Below are 17,758 nucleotides of genomic sequence, written 5' to 3'. Positions count from 1 at the left end.
GTCAGGAGGAAAAAACTGAATTTTAACCTATAGGCCTAGTATTTCAAGAAGCAGCTTGAAGCTTTATCTAGTTTCTATTTGAATTAGAAGTACAATTCTCTTTTAAAGTATATTTCAAAGTCCTTGATGTAGGCAATGAAGAGTTATTGGAGTTTTTAAACAAGGAAGACACATGATAAAAGCAGAATTTAAAGACGGTTAATCTACTATTAATGTGTAGAAGGATTTGAGGAAGTGGAAATGAAGGGAGGGAGATCAGCAGTGGAAAGACCCGTGACTGCCGTGGTCCAGATTCAAGGCAATGATGCCTGGCCTGGGCTGGAGAAGGAATGAAGAAACATAGATAATAGCTGCCTTGGATCCAGTTCCCCAGAAGCAAACTCTGAGAGGAGTCGTCAAGTGATAGCAATTCATGAAGGGGGTGCTTCCAAAAGAAAATAGGAAGGGATTTGGGGGAACAAAACAGAGCAGCCACAGAGGACAAGAAAGCATGTGAGGGGCTTCCCTGGTGGCGCAGTGGTTGAGAGTCCACCTGACGATGCAGGGGACACGGGTTCGTGCCCCGGTCCGGGAGGATCCCACATGCCGCGGAGCGGCTGGGCCCGTGAGCCATGGCCGCTGAGCCTGCGCGTCCGGAGCCGGCGCACCGCAACAGGACAGGCCACAGCGGTAAGAGGTCCGCGTACCGCAAAAAAAATAATAATAATAATAAAAAAGAAAGCATGTGAGTTCAGGTGAAGTCAAGGCCTCAGCCTGATCTGGAAGGGGCTCCAAGTTAAGTCAAGGGGCTGGTTTTGCATTTTCCTGCACTCAGGCATTACCTATGGATCAGGGCAAGGGGTGAAGAAGGAGAAAACTCCCAGGCACTTCTGACTCTTTGAACCTTGGGGCAAAGCAGCTCTAGCAGTCCAAGGACAATCATCTGGGGAAAGTCTCAGGTGGAGCTGTTAGAAGCAAAGTGTACAGAAAGGGTAAGGGAACAGGCAGTTATAAGTTCTCTTATATCCTAACATTTACAAAAAATAAGCTTATGAAAGTGAGATGTGTTAAGTAGTAAGACAGATAGATGATAGAGAGATAGATAGAAGATATAAAGCACTGATCTCTGACATACCAAGGTGTTACATCTTCTGCTGTTCCTGGTGTGAAGATAATTTTTCCAGATAATCCAATTCACAGTAATCAGTTCATAGTATGTTCTATGAGATATGGAAAGTGCGTTGTAAATGTTACATCACAAAGCAGGCTTATTTAGTTGGCATGACTTCCATCTCTTCTCATGTGAACTCCTCCCCATGTATAAATGAGATGCTACTTTTTTCCTGAGGAGTTAATAGCTTATCACTAGAATTTGATCGAAGGGAACAGTACACTCATTAGTAAAAAGTAGTAGGATTGCTGGGCAGTGCTATGTGCAACCGCATTTGGGATTCATGAGCAAAACTTTAAAGTGAGGCCAGTCTACAAGGTATGTGATTTTTGTCTAACAAAATTCAGTGTCATAGGATCACACACAGAGAAGGAGATATTTGGACTTAACCAGAGTTGGAAGTTAGCCAAGTTAGTTAATGGAGGGAAAAAATGGTTAAGGTAGTTAAATGTTTGCAAGTAAATGATTATGGTGATGGATCATGGGATCTAGGCTGGGTACAAAAAAAAAAAAGTTAAGATCTGTGAATTAATTAGACGTCTTAATGTGGTCAAGGAATTGATGAATTGATATACTAAGTAAATGAGCCAAAGTTAATGACCAGAGAGAAGAACACTTGACATTGAGATTGAGGTGCTGCGATTTTTCCAGAAGACAAGGTGAAGGCTAAGACCTTGGAAGTGGATGACATAGGCAAACTAGAGGAAAATATTACTAAAGCCAAGGAAGTCAAAGAAATGAGAGACTAGGGTGTTCAATAGATTCATCCAGGTAGTAAAATGTCCAAGAATAATGACAAGAGTGACAGTTTTCAACGTTCTTTAGTCTCCTGCTTAATCAAATCTAAACAAAGAGAAATAAAAACAAAACCAACTTTGTAAGGCACCCTGAATGGATGAGCAATTAACTTCCACAGCAGCATTTATTCACCTTGGTACCATAAATTAGGTATAATGATTATCTAAGTAACAAAATCATTTTACTTTTATTTACCCTGAGCATTTATATACACAAAGACAATGTCAAACCTACATGGTTTCCCTTAATAATTATTCAGTGTCTCTCTGGATTACTAATTAAAAGCTGTTAGGGTCATTGGGAAAAGAATTTTAAATCTATTCAGAGAGTAACAGATAACTGTACATAACATTTAATTGTCAAGGAAATAACCTGAATTGGAGTCATGGGAGACTAATAATTGTCTTTTTCCAATTATAACAGCACATAGTCTTGGAACAGAAGGCGACAGATATTAAGTGAAAGATACAGTCAAAGAGCAAACCTAACCTGGACATGGATTGAGCAGATTTTGTGTTTATTCAGCTTACGGTGTACCTTCTCTTATACTCGCATATGTTCTCTAATTATTTCTTATTTATCTTATACCTGATTCAGCAATTCTAAGGAAGGATTCGTATATTCTATTTCTTTTCTAAAAAATATGATCTATTTACTTGTTTGTTTGTCTGTTGTATCGTATTTTCTAATGTATCTCAGTTGGCTAGCTAGCTACCTGAACTCATTGAGTGACCGTGAAGTAGCAGCAGCATTTAGCAAAAGCTGAGGTGATTAGAAAATGGGGGGAAGTCAGCTATATGTCAATTTTTAAAAAAAGAAAAAATTTTTAATTTAAAAATAAAAGAGGAGACTTAAGTGGGAACATAATTCTATGTGCTGTAGCAAGTGAGTTTATACCTATAAAGGTTTAACACAAGCACCTAAAAAACAAAATATGACTAGAAAAAAAAAAAAGAAAGAAAATGAGGGGATTTGGGCGAGGTAAGTTTTTACTGAGACAAAATAGAGAGGTGAAGGATACACATCCTAGACTAGGCCTCCTTCTGCCCCTTCATTATGGAAAGTGAGGTTTTTTTAACTCAGCTTCTTCATTTATTAAATGTGACACTAATTTCTGTTACTATAATTTGAATAAGTTAGGAAAGAAAGCTAAAAAAAGCAGTAAAAATATAAGATAGTATTCAGGCATGGTGGCATAATTGCTCCACGTTGAGACGATAAAGATTATGTTTAATTGGGAGTTCTGTTATTTGTTTCTGCAAGTGCCAGGGTATGCTTTTGGTTTCCAAAAGGACCAAGCTGTAGAAATGTATCTATAAATCAGAGAAATAATTAAGCCTAAAGATTTCTGACAACAGTGACATCAAGGGAGGTACAAGGTAGATGCTGATCATTTATGCCATTTGGAAATAGGATCAGACTTGGAAATAGGACTGGCTGAACAATGGGCAAACTAGACAACTGCCTGGAAAGAAAGCAGCCCTTTCTCAAATTACTTCCCCTACCTAAGAAACGAAGTGCCCAGAACTCGTACATTAAAAAGACATTCCTTTGGGTAAAGGATTCTCTGAGTCCCTAATTTTGGGGTAGGAAGGTTAAACAAAAAGTAACTTCAGGCACAATTCTTGATATAGTTTCGTTTATTGGTTCACATAAACCTTCAAAGGAGGGTGTAGAAAAAGGATAAGGAAAATAGGCAAGGGGTGGGAGAGGGTATGGAGCAAGGGAAATCGAAGCGGTGGCACTTAACCTTCTAAGTCATTTTCCTTCATGATGGCTCTGCAGTTAGCTGCCTGCATTATCCAACCTGTAGGAAATAAAGAATGAAAGGAGAATGGCAGTAAGAGAGGGAAGACAGAGAACAAGAAAAGAGAGGGAAGGGCTGATTTAGGAGATGTGACGCTACAGCTTAGCTACATAAAGCAGGAAGCACATGTGTGTCTTTGCCAGATACATCCCCTGCTTATGCTTCCAACTTCATCTTGCCCCACTCTCCCCTCCTAGCTTGGTCCAGACTCACTGACTTTCTTTCTGTTCCTAGAGCACCTACCACTTTCCCAACTCAGCTTCTTCACTTACACAGTTCCCTTTGTGTGGACCCCATCCTCCCTCTCAGCCACCATCTGAACAGGTCTCCACCCTTCTAGCACATGTCTTTTAAGTCTCAAATATCACTTCTGAAAGGCCTTCCCTGAGCCTTCACTTTAAATTAGGCTCCTAGGTTATACTTGCCAATAATAGCTTTTCTGTTACAGCCCTTTTCACAGTTTGCGATTGAACCTGTATTTAAATGATTCTTGTGTTTAATGTCTCTCTCCATCTAGTTTAGAAGCTCCATGAAGGCAGAGGCCATGTCAGTTTCATGTTCTACCCCCTCCCCAAGCTTACCAGAGTCATTCAGTAAACACTGTTGAAGAGATAAGCCAGTCCTTTGAGAGGTTTAATAACAACACTTCCATTTGTGTTCTTTGGCATCCACAAATGGCAGTGATCATTACTGTCAAAGTAGAAAGATTTGTGTACTGATAGAGTTTTAAACTCATCTGAAAGACTAAAATGTATTATTACATCTGATGCATATGTTTAAACGCAAAAAAATTGAAACAGGGTAGTCTGCTAGATCGATAACTCACAGTGGCTTGATATTTCAGGTTGGAATTGTACAGTATGGAGAAAATGTAACCCATGAGTTCAACCTCAATAAGTACTCATCAACGGAAGAGGTGCTTGTTGCAGCAAATAAAATAGTCCAGAGAGGTGGCCGCCAGACGATGACAGCCCTTGGAATAGACACAGCAAGGTATATGGATAAAAAAATAAGCCAAAGTAAAAGACTGTGCAAAAATTACTGCTTATGATCTAGCCCTTTGGAGTATTAATTGAACAGTTGCCTTAGCAATATTTAAAGCCATTTTGTTGAAAAGAGATTCAACTGATTAACTAATAGTTACAGGATCAAATTTTTCTATATTACAATCTCATCACTCTTCTTATCTTTCCTCTCATTCCAAGGCTTTGACTGATGGAGAATCAGTCCAAAAAATCGCTGTAGTCTATGGCATCACATTCTTGGGTACTAAGACATAATATTAGATAATATCTTTTCCTTTTATTCTTTGTTTTCAGCCTCTAGGAATCTCAATGTAAAAAAATGGATTCATATCAGTCTGCTTCTACTCAATATATATCTATACCCTAATATGTCTATAATTTTACAGATTTAAATTTTACGGATTTAGGGTTATTGAAGCTCTCAAATAAGAGGTTTTAAGAGGGCAAACTAAATATTGTCTTATTTGAAATCATTTTCAGTGAAAAGATTGAAAAGGAGTGGAGGGACTTCCCTGGTGGTCCAACGGTTGGGACGTTGTCTTCCAATGCAGGGGGTGCGGGTTCCCACATGCCTCACGGCCAACAAAGAACCAAAGCATAAAACAGAAGCGGTATTGTAGCAGGTTCAATGAAGACTTTATAAATGGTCCACATCAAAAAAAAATCTTAAAAAAAAAAAAAAAGAAGTGGAAAGGATTTCATGATTCGTGCTCTCTCTCTTTCTTCCTTACTTTCTCCAAATTCCCTCTAATTTACATCCCTCCCTTCCTCCCTTCTGCAGTTTCCTTCATGGAGCACACATAACCCACCCTGTGGTTGAATTTCATTCTGTAAGAACCTACAGAACTGTCCTTTTCTTACAATGTTCAGCTCCCCTTCACTGTATTTTATCTGATCTCACCCAGCTCTTATCTTTTGCTGTTTCTCCCCTTAATCATCATGAAAGCTTCTGAACAAAAACTAAACAATACCAAAATCACAGGAAATCTAATGGTCAGTTTGACTAATGTTAAGGGTTCTTCTCTTAAGTGCCTTCAACTTCTGGACACTCAACCGATTCTGAAGAGTTGATTACCCATGGCCTCACTTCACCTGCCTGATAAGATCAGTGTTTTAAAGGGGCTGAAACAGTTAATATGAATACTCCAAAGAATGGGTTGGATTTTCAAAAATTTTAAATTTCATGTGCAGCTTTAGACTCATAAATGTTAGAAAAGCATGTGGTTCTAGTTATATGGGGCCCATGAGAAAAATAACCACAAACAGATGGGGTAAGTTTACATTTACCTGCCCGTAGATCACCAGTTTGCATGCACAAAAGTGCACACGTTTAGGTGTGCTGAGTGTGCATTCTTAAATAATTGACTAAATGTGACCGCACATTCAAAGTAAATCAGAGCGTTCTTTGAAAGCTCTGAGCCTGTAGGGAACTTTGTTTTCCAAAGGCAACCGCTTAAGATGAATATTCATTTTTGAAAACTAACTGAAGAAATATTCTGGCTGCTTTTGCTCCTGCATAAATACCACTCTAAATACCATGTCCCTATATGGTTTTTGCCTATGTGTTTCACAGAGGGTCTAGCTGTAGGACACAGAGTTTATTGAGTTTTGTATATAAATAAGACTCCATAATGATATTACTAAGTACTCTTTTTTTTTTTTTTTTTTTTTGCGGCACGCGGGCCTTTCACTGTTGTGGCCTCTCCCGTTGCGGAGCACAGGCTCCGGACGCGCAGGCTCAGCGGCCATGGCTCACGGGCCCAGCCGCTCCGCGGCATGTGGGATCTTCCCGGACCGGGGCACGAACCCGCGTCCCTTGCATCGGCAGGCGGAGTCTCAACCACTGCGCTACCAGGGAAGCTCTTAAGTTTATTTTTAATTGTTCTTTATTCCTTTCAGGCAGGACCAGTTGTAAATAATATTTCTAAATTTTTAGAATCCTTTACCTCCATTTTCAGTGTCTCCCAGTTCAAAATATTTTTGTGTCCCTTAACCCTATCCCAAATTTTCTTTCTTTTCATTGCTTCACAGTGTTTAATCATAAGGCCTGGATTCTCCTGTTCCAAAGAAAGGGATTCTCCTGGGATATGTTAATGTTTAAAAACATGCAGGGAAGTCAATGCTTATTTTAAAGAAAGAATACTGGATGGTGGTAATTGGGAGTCAAGGGCAATTTGCTGAAGAAATTTGAAACAGAAAGGGTATACTCAAGAGCTCTGCCATAGAAAGCCAGCCCTGGTTTCAGAGCTACCAGATTTTCTTTAAGGAAGGTGGTTTAATCATCTCCTTCAGCTGATGTTCATTTAGTTATGACCTCGATCTTCAAGAGAATTAGGAAGTTTTGGTGATCCTCTAAGGAATTAAAACTGTAAAAAGGATTAAATCTTATCATATCCATGTCCAAACTTCATTTAGAGACTAGCCTTTAACATCTATTTTTCACCTTTGTCTGTACATAGAAAGAACTCAGAGAATCTGTTTGTGTGGTGTAGAGGACAGAGACACACAGTTTGCCAGTGATCAATATATTTTTTTTTAAATAGCTTCTTTTTCTCTTTTGAAAATTTTAGGAAAATTTTAAAATGTAAAAAACAGTACAACAAAATCCTATGTACACATCAAACAGAATCAACAGTTGTTAACATCTTGTCATATTTGCTGTTAGTCCTTTTAAAGGAAAAATAAACACAGATAAAATCGCCTTGCTCACATCACAAGGATCCTCTCTCCCTACTCACAAAATACCCACTACTGTGCATTTACTATATATCTACAGTAGAGCTAATGTGTACTGTGGCAAACTGTTGGAAGGTGAAAGACAGGTGTTTCTTTGGTATATCTCAGCTGCAGCTGTTTGTCCTTATGACCAAAGTAAAATATTTAAAATGACTATTCAGCACAATGATTGCTGCATTTTACACCAAAATCTAAAAAATATTATATGAAATCCATTCACTGTTTCAGTCCTAAGTAAAATGTACTCTTCTTTTCCAAGGCTCCAGAGGGGAAAGTAGTTGAGTAGTGGAGTAATGGAGGGAAAGTGTGCCTGAGTGAGTGTGTGTGTGTGTGTGTGTGTGTGTGTGTAGAAGGTACAAAACAAACAAAAATTGTCAGTTTCCCATATCTTCCATCTCTTTCCATAAATGCGTGTTGAATTAAATCAAAATTCCTTTCTTTAAAGTTAGGTTATAGCATTTTTCCTTTCTCTCCATGCCACCTCCTCCCACCTCACCCCCAGCAGCTTGTGTCCTAAAACCTAGTTCAGACTTTCATAGCTCTGCCAAACCCTCCTTGCCCCCCAGAAGCCTACTCTGTCACTGACTCAGACCACTGCCGTCTGCAGTCTTTAATTCCTACGTCTGAATTTTTACCCCACGTCCAAGCACACTCTCAAGCACTCACAGCCATACAAATACTCTGTTTTCTCCCATGCCCCCTCCATAGCTTACAGGATGTCCAAGCTGTTCTGTGACTGTCAGAGTAGGTGGGGGAAATGAGCACTAAAGCAAAAGCTCTGCCAAAAGCAGAAGGAAAGAGGCCTGTCAAGCAAGAGAAAGAGTGTTTACAGAAAAAGGAGTGACTGGGAAAGTATTTAAAATCTGACCTTCTCTAAATCTGCTGTATGCTTGTCACACTCCCCCTTTGAAGTTTCCAAAGAATGAGAGACTGCTGCCTTTTGTTAATGGGATCTATGGTGACTGGCAAAATGGTAACCTCTCCATCATCTAGAATAAGTCTTAAACTATTACAAACAATGAGCACCATGCCTCCCAGCTTGAACAATGGGCAGCAACGTTGATCTTGGAGGGAAAGCACTGGGCTACCTGGAGTTGGCAGTGTTTTCATTTTGTTTATCACTTTACCTAACCTTGGGCTGGTGTTTTATTTGCTGCCCTTTTGTCTGTGATTATTTCAGGAAAGAGGCTTTCACTGAAGCCCGGGGTGCCCGAAGAGGGGTTAAAAAAGTCATGGTAATTGTGACTGATGGAGAGTCCCATGACAACCATCAACTGAGTAAGGTCATCCAGGACTGTGACGATGAAAGCATTCAGCGGTTTTCCATAGCTGTAAGTACAGGGCTAGAGATGGCTTTCAGGCTGTGGTGTGAAGAGAAAAGCTGTGTGCATATCATGGTTATTTTATGAGAGTTACACAAACAAGGTTGAAAAACAGAAACTTCTCCATTTGGAAGTAAACTCTATGGGGGCAGGATTGGGTCTTGCCCCTTTTGTGTCTTCAGCACCCGACACAGTGCCAAGCAAATGGAGACTCAGCAAACAATCACTACAAGAAAGGAAGGAAGAAAATAAGGAAAGATAAAAGGAGGAAGAAGGAAGAAAATACATAAGAAGAAGGAAGGAAGGGTGAGAGAGAGAAAGGGACAGAAATAGGGAGGGGAAAAGAGGAAGGGGAAGGGGGAAAAGATGGAGGGATGGAGGGAGGAAGGCATATGCCTCAGCCTAGGGGGAGGGGAGTTTCTTAAAGTGATTTTTTAAATAAGTCAGAGAACAAAAGAGTTCAGGACTCTAAAAGTTCAACCAAAATTGTTTTTCAACAAAATCCCTTTTATTTATAGTAACAACAGATATTACCCACAATTGTTTTTCAGCATTTAATCAGTGATATCTCCTTTTTCTCTTTCAAAAGTGTGATCAGTGAAAGACACTCCACCAATAGTAGGTAGGGAAGAAAAAGAGATTCATCCCTGATGAAGTCCCAGAACACACAATTGATTCACTTCTTCCCTGGGGCAAGGTGACTGTACTTCTTATTTTATAACCAAGATAACTAGGTTTTAAACAGCTGCAACATTTTCTTTCTCATTTGGGGTACAGATGTAAAAAAAAAAAAATTAAAACATCTCATTATTTCTCTTTCCCTTTGTTGTTACTTCGGTAAGTTATCTTTTGCCAACTGTTATTCAATCGATTATTACCTCTCCTGTTACTATAGCTATTTTGATCTTTTTGGTGGTTGAGAATAATTCCATATGGCTCAGGCTTCACTCAGAGATACTGTCCACAGTTAGAGTCTATGCTTGGTCTCTTTAGTATGCAAAGCCAGCGCATGCCCAGTTTGTCCCACACAACTGGGTACCAGAGGTGCCATCATTTGTTCACTTTCTTCCCAGAGGATATAGTCTAGCATTCCAGGTCCCGTAGATGCAGGCCATGAGCTGAATTAACCATCAGCAGCATTAACAACGTTCGGGAAACTTCAGTGGAAAGAAAGTATCTATCAATGGATTGCTTCTTAATTTTAAGTGAATCTTATATCACTTTTGCATTGTATCTGGCTACATAATCAGTATATCTTGCCCTTAAATCTCTATTTCCCTTTATTGTATCCCTGGTTGATCATTCATACTTTGCCTTTTATCTGGTCAAAAAGAGGTCTCATGATTGCATTAATCTTCCTGGAGAACCATAAACTTATGAGTTCCTTTCCCATTTTAATCAGTGAATTAACGTCAACTTGATCTTTGAAATGGTATAAACAAAGAATAGGAAACCTTCACTTTAGCAATAATTATTTATTTTCCTAATTCATATTTTTTCCTCAGTGAACTTTATATTTTTTTTTAGTTTGTGCCTAGGAAATAAGCCATTTATTTTACTTTCTCTCTTTGTTTATTCACACAGAAAGGTTTCAGACTTTTCTCCGCGTCTATTCATGATGCATGAGATCAAATGTTCATGGGGGTCTGTAGCCCTGTTATTTCCTGGACTATTCCTCCTACTCCATCTTTTTTTTTTTTTTTTTTTTTTTTTTTTTGGCGGTACGCGGGCCTCTCACTGTTGTGGCCTCTCCCGTTGCGGAGCACAGGCTCCAGACGTGCAGGCTCAGCAGCCATGGCTCACGGGCCCAGCCGCTCCACGGCATGTGGGATCTTCCCGGACAGGGGCACGAACCCGTGTCCCCTGCATCAGCAGGTGGACTCCCAACCACTGCGCCACCAGGGAAGCCCCTCCATCTTTTTTTTCCCCCACCATTTGATCCTGAACACCAGAGACATATGTTTTGGGGGGAGACAACACTCAAAAAAGGTTGATTACCGAACGTATAAGCACTCTCTAATAAAACTGCACACATTTCCTGTGAAACATCCAGATTTGGTGAGGGTGCTAAGCTGGTTGGAGACCCTGTTACATGGTCTCTATTCTGTCACTTGAGGATATTAGACATTGCTAGCAGGAGACTGGTGGGTTTTTTGGGGGGTTTTTTTTTGTTTTGTTTTGTTTTTTAAGTTTTCTTCTTTTTTTTTTCTTTTTACAAATTTATTTATTTTTGGCTGCGTTGGGTCTTCATTGCTGCACACGGGCTTCTCATTGCAGTGGCTTCTCTTGTTGTGGATCACGGGCTCTAGGCACGCGGGCTTCAGTAGTTGTGGCTTGTGGGCTCTAGAGCGCAGGCTCAGTAGTTGTGGCGCACGGGCTTAGTTGCTCCGTGGCACGTGGAATCTTCCTGGACCAGGGATCGAACCCTTCTCCCCTGCACTGGCAGGCAGATTCTTAACTACTGCGCTACCAGGGAAGCCCAGGAGACTGTTTTATATTCAGATTCTAATCTTAGATGATAATGGTGGGAGATTATAATGGCTGTGAAAGTGTATCACCTACAGCATTCAAATGAAAATAAGCAACTTAGAAAGTATCTTAGAATTTCATTCATTTGCACACAAAAGGCACTGTGCTACATGTAAATGAGCCTTACACTTTACATTTGACATATTTGCCTCAAGGGACTTTCAATTCTGAATGTCTATTCCAGGTAAATATTAGCAGAACACCAAATGCCTGGGCTTGACATATTTGTATTAAGTGGAACAGAAGTAATTTTTAAGTATTATTTTGTGTCTCTTTTGATTCATGGAAAATAATGTTTTTACCAGCTACCAGACCCTTGGGTGAAGGATCAAAATACATTTCTTCCTGTTTTCATTTTCATTCTGTGATGCAAAATAGTTCAAACTGGATGCAAGTGATAGTAATTCCAGGGAATTCTTTTCTCTTATAGTTTCTTCTAAATATATGCTCCCATATTACATTTATACATTTTACTTTTATTAAGTGTGTCAGTTGGCATCTTCCCCATTGAACTTTACCCATTTGTCTGTGACATAGAGCACTAAATATCTGACAATGTTTACATCATAGTTAAGAACCTAAATTACACATAGTCCAGGAGTCTTTACAATTTTTGTGTATTTTCAACAACATCAACTTGTAAGTGAAATGGAAGTTAACATGTCAATTCAATAGTGAATCTAGAATATGGTAAATAGGAACCAAGGAGGAAAAATAGTGACTTTTCAGCCCTGGATGTCATATATATAACTTACAGAATAAATGAGGTAAATCAATGGGGACTCAGAAGGCTTCACACCATACGGAATTTGTATAAATCTAAAAGAAATCCATGCATAGCAAAACTGCTGACAAAAGAGGAGTCTGCCATTGTGTCCAGAGGAGAAGACCAAGCAGAGAGTGAGGTGTTGAGCAAGGCCCCAGTGATCCTGAAACCCACACCATGGATTGAATGGAGGCTCCAGAGCTCGGAGACTGCCTTTTCCATCCTCAGTCTAGGGCATGTACATCCAGCTATGGTGAGATACCCAACTATAGGAAGAGCATCTTAATTGTTTTTTGTTTTTTTTTTTTTTTTTTTTGCAGTACGTGGGCCTCTCACTGTTGTGGCCTCTCCTGTTGCGGAGCACAGGCTCTGGATGTGCAGGCTCAGTGGCCATGGCTTACGGGCGCAGCCACTCCGCGGCCTGTGGGATCTTCCCGGACCGGGGCACGAACCTGTGTCCCCTGCATCAGCAGGCGGACTCTCAACCACTGAGCCACCATGGAAGCCCTTAATTGTTTTTAAATGAGAGAGGATTTGTTCAATGTAATAAGAGCAAGTGGCCCTTGGGTTTTCCCTCTCTCTTTGGACAATTCTCTACTACCATTCCATTAATTCTCTTACCCCTCAAGCAGCTAAAGTGGGGAAAGCACTAGTGGCCTCTGTTCAAATATAAACTGCTTCTGATGTTTGGCATTTGCTTTTCAGCCAGATAAACAAGAGCTAAGTTTTTGTGTTCTGGTTCGATTTGTAAGCTGCTGGTATAGATCTTCCTACATAAATCTGGACGTAGTAGTTGAGAGTAATTTCAAAAATCAAAAAAACTCCCCAAACAGTGTGCCAATTGTCTTAGAGCCACCTCTAGTTTTCCTAAATAGTGTGCTTTCTTCAAAACAGCTCAAAGTTAGTCACATACATTGAGGCATTTTGCCTCTAAGAACGTTTTACAGATGTAGGAGCTACAAAACTGACAAGGGCACTGGAGTGACTCCGCTGTGGTCCGGGAGCTTAGGAGGGGTTCAGATGCTGCAGTACTTCCTCTGGGCTCCTTCAGCAAGGGGAAGGAGCCAGGAATAAATCCCCCACCCCTTTTCACTAGGAAGGAAAATTTGAGAACCAATGAAATTGCTGCTTGACTACTTGGTGCCCAACTCCTTTTGTCACATTAACATTTAGCGTACATTACAGTGATTCAGTTGTTGATCTTAATCCATTATGCGTTTTATGATACAAATAAACAAGTATGTTTTAGGTTATAAACAACAACACTGAAAACAATAATTTTAGTTATTGTTTTTCTGCAAGTGAAAATCTGTACCCATCTTAATAAAAATGTCAGTTTTTAAATCTACCATTCTAAATCTAACATTAAAAAATACGTGTAGGGCTTCCCTGGTGGTGCAGTGGTTGAGAGTCCACTTGCCGATGCAGGGGACACGGGTTCGTGCCCCGGTCCGGGAAGATCCCACATGCCGCAGAGCGGCTGAGCCCGTGAGCCATGGCCGCTGAGCCTGCACGTCCGGAGCCTGTGCTCCACAACGGGAGAGGCCACAACAGTGAGAGGCCCGCATACTGCAAAAAAACAAAAACAAAAACAAAAAAACAATAGAAATGTCCTATCTACACATCGGGTTGGGTTTTTTTAATTTTTTGCATTTTTAATTTACATATTATTTATTTATTTAACTTATTTTTGGCTGTGTTGTGTCTTCATTGCTGTGCGCGGGCTTTCTTTAGTTGCGGCGAGCGGGGGCTGTTCTTCATTGCAGTGCATGGGCTTCTCATTGCACTGGCTTCTCTTGTTGCAGAGCATGGGCTCTAGGTACTCAGGCTTCAGTAATTGTGGCTCGCGGGCCCTAGAGAGCAGGCTCAGTAGTTGTAGCACTCAGGCTTAGTTTCTCTGCAGCATTTGAGATCTTCCCAGACCAGGGCTCGAACCCATGTTCCCCGAATTGGCAGGCGGATTCTTAACCACTGTGCCACCAGGGAAGCCCTACATATTATTTTTAAAAGATTTTTTCATTTACTTTAACTTGAACATTTTCATATTTATATACATTTCTAAATATTAAGAAATATTTACATTAACAACTAAATTTTTCAGAAGAAAAAATGCAACATAAAAAAAAATTAGTTGGACTTCATCAAAATTAAAAACTTCTACTCTTCAAATGATCCTGTAAGAAAAGGAAAAGCCAATATATAGACTGGGAGAAAATATTTACAAAACACATAAAGGATATGTATCCAGAATATTGGGTTGGCCAAAAAGTTCGTTCAGTTAGTGAATACATTGTTCAATAAAATTTTTGGTGAAAATTTAAAATTTGTCTTTTACTTTTACTTAAAACCAAACAAACTTTATGGCCAACCCAATATATAGAAAATCTCACGACTAAATAACAGGAAAACAAACAATCCATTTTCTTAAAAATTGGCAAAAGATCTGAACAGACACCACACCAAAAATGGAAATACTATGGCAAATAAGCAGGTCTTAATACCATTAGTCATTAGGGAAATGTAAATTAAATGAGATACCACTACACACCAATAGAATTGCTAAAACTGAAAAAAAAATGCTAAAAAGAAAAAAACTGATAAAACCAAGTGCTATCAAGGATGCAAAGCAACTGGGTCTCTCACACATCACTGGTCGGAAAGGTAAAATGGCAAAATGGAACAGTTATTCTGATAAACATTTTGGCAGTTTCTCATTCAGTTAAACATACACTTACTATAGAACCCAGCACTCTCATTCCTAGGTCTTTACTCAAGAAAAAATAAAACATAAACCTAAGTGCAAAAACTTACAGCAGCTTTATTCTTAATCACTTGAAACTGAAAACAACCCAAATGTCCTCAACAAATGAATTGTGCTTCTATATAGTAGAGTCCTACTCAACAATAAAAATGACTAAATTACTGATACATGTGACAGCACGGATAACTCTTGAAAGCATTATGCAAAGTGAAAGAAGCCAGACACAAAAGACGACGTGCTATTTGATTCCTTAAATTTAATGTTCTAGAAAAAGCAAAGCTATAAGGACAGAAAGTAGATCAGTGTTTGCCAGGAGTTAGAGGGAAGAGAAGACTGACTACAACAGGGCAAGAAGGAACTCTTTGGGGTCATGGAAATAGTCTAATCTCGATGTGTTAGTAACACACTGTGTAGGTTTGTCAAAATTCATAGAATTGTACATCTAAAGAGGGTGAATTTTATTGTATATAAATTATATCTCAATAAACCTTACTTTAAAAAATTTAAAACTAAATGTTTGAGAAAACCCGCTAGAAGATCTAAATTATGGTTAACTGTAGTAGATAACTCCTGCCTCTCTCTCTTCTCTATTTAAAAGAATGCCCCCGTCTTGAGCATTTTGTTTCAGACAGGAATGTCCCAATTGTTTATTTTCTAAATTGCCAAGTTAGACTACTACTTAGTCCAACATCTGTTTAAAAAATATACGTGTCTGACTTCCCCTTGGTAAGAGTTTCAGGAAGTACTGCCTATTTGAGATCAAGCAATTCACTGGCTAATTGCTTTTGCCAGCAAATGGTGATGTCACTGACTGGAATAATATCAGAAACACTCAGAAACTGTAACATTACTTTTGAACTATCAGACTTTAAAGATACAGCTGTTGATAAACAGGGACACAGGAATGCCAGAGAAGAAACTTTTGCAAACATACAAGATGCCCTTTATATTTTCCTACAGCAATTATAGAATATAACTGTTAATATTCTACAGATTCTGAAAATTACCCTTCTAAGAATGTGGAAGTACATAAAAATTTCATTATGCCACAGTACTATACACTCTCTTGCTTATTGACAAAATGCTTGGGATTCTTGTTTAACGTATAGAATTTAAAAGATATTCTTGCTGTTTTTGTCGTCTTAGATTCTTGGCAGCTATAATCGAGGAAATTTAAGCGCTGAAAAATTTGTGGAGGAAATAAAATCAATTGCAAGTGAACCCACGGAAAAGCATTTCTTCAATGTCTCTGATGAACTGGCACTAGTCACTATTGTTGAAGCTCTGGGAGAAAGAATCTTTGCCCTGGAAGGTATGACTGGTTCTCATAAGCCTGAATATTCTCTCTACAATTCAAACTCAACGTAATTGGTTTTGGTATTTATTTCTACCACGTGGCTAATGCGTTTTTACTGTGTACGATAGCCACCATGGAACAATGTCCTCTTATAGAAATCTGTCCATAGATGGCTGTTTCACATAGCACTGTGTCTGCTGGCAGCTCTCTTTGTAAGGACCTGGCAGTACTGATGTGAGGGCCAGATGAAGACAATGGTCAGTGTAGACACACAAGAACAAAAATGTGCCCATGTGTTTTATTCCTTTTCTGTGACACAGGTTTAGAAAATGGAGACACTAACTCAAGTTTTGTTTTTGTCTTTGTTTTTCATTTTGGGCTTCTATGGGACAGTTCTTGTATAATAACTTCTTTGTTCATTTATTTTCTCCTATTTTTCTCCTTGTCCATTTTAAAGGTCTTCATGGAACTCTGCCTCAAGACCCATGGCAGTGAAACATTGGTTCACTATATTTGTCTGAGTCATGTTACTTCTTTGTAAATTTTTTCTTTAATTTTTCAACGGCAGCTGGCCATTGGGGATAATGAGTCATGGCATTCCCTCCTCTGCCTTAGGTAGACAATGTCAAGGAACAATGTACTTTGGAACTAGATCTTCCCTGACAAAAAAAGAAGTCTTCAGAATTTTTATGCCAGGCAAACTGAAAAAGCCTCTTCCTTCACATTCTCTGGTAATCTGGAGACTCAGAGAACATGCCTTTTTTTCTCAACCTAGGATGAGAAACCACCAGGCAAACTGAAAAAGCCTCTTCCTTCACATTCTCTGAAAATCTGGAGACTCAGAGAACATGCCTTTTTTTCTCAACCTAGGATGAGAAACCACCAGACAGTTCTGCTCTTCTGCTCTGTCTGAATCCTATTGACTTTGTCCTTGTGAGGACAGGACACACTGAGCACTGTTGTTTTTCATCTTAAACATAGAAATTTACAAGCACCTTCTCAGTCTGCCCTTGTTGTCCATACATTTGTTGCTTACATCTGTGTCTCTATTTCATTTCTAAATCTCATCTTAAGTAAGCAAGTAAATATAACCTAAGACTTGTAGAAATGAATCCTGTAACAGCTATCAGGTGGAGGAGGGATCAATTTGCCTTAAATGACGTTTTCAGATTCATTCTAACCTAACTACACCATGAGTTAAAGGTTATACATTGAAGTGCCTACATACCCAAGAAATGTCTCCATATTTAAAAACAAAATCATTTTATGAGGAACTCCACAGATTAAAAATGTCTCCCATATCTTCATTGCTGCACTTTCAGGGCTAACCAAAAGCAGTGTTTTTACTAGCCTATTTCTGACTTTTTTCACAATGACATCCAAAAGGGCTTCATTTCCTTGTTACTTTGGAAATCTCCATTTCCTATCAACATTTATCTTTAGATGACAACTAGCAGCAATTTTGAAAACCATGCTTGCTGAAGGACAGTGCCACCTAGTGAGGTGAGCGTACCAGCTATTTGCCCATAAAATCAGGAAACTACTGTCTCCCGTTCCCATCAGGCAC

At 39.3% G+C, this 17,758-nt stretch overlaps 1 protein-coding gene across 4 annotated transcripts in view; it reads left to right on the top strand.

Annotated features, from left to right (window-relative positions):
* ITGA1 (integrin subunit alpha 1) overlaps positions 1-17,758 on the top strand; it is a 191,179-nt gene that overhangs the window by 107,571 nt on the left and 65,850 nt on the right. For 3 of the 4 annotated variants that reach the window (XM_032625791.1, XM_032625792.1, XM_032625794.1), the window contains 3 exons: positions 4,600-4,748; positions 8,697-8,847; positions 16,041-16,206. In XM_032625791.1, coding sequence (XP_032481682.1) covers positions 4,600-4,748; positions 8,697-8,847; positions 16,041-16,206 — 466 coding nt within the window. The remainder of the gene's footprint in view (positions 1-4,599; positions 4,749-8,696; positions 8,848-16,040; positions 16,207-17,758) is intronic. The other variant, XM_032625793.1, reaches the window with a different exon arrangement.

The sequence above is a fragment of the Phocoena sinus genome, chromosome 3 (genome assembly GCF_008692025.1).
Source record: "Phocoena sinus isolate mPhoSin1 chromosome 3, mPhoSin1.pri, whole genome shotgun sequence".
In the NCBI taxonomy this organism is placed as follows: Eukaryota; Metazoa; Chordata; class Mammalia; order Artiodactyla; family Phocoenidae; genus Phocoena; species Phocoena sinus.
The sequence above is the reverse complement of the archived record's forward strand: the minus strand, read 5'-3'. Positions and strand labels throughout refer to the sequence as shown.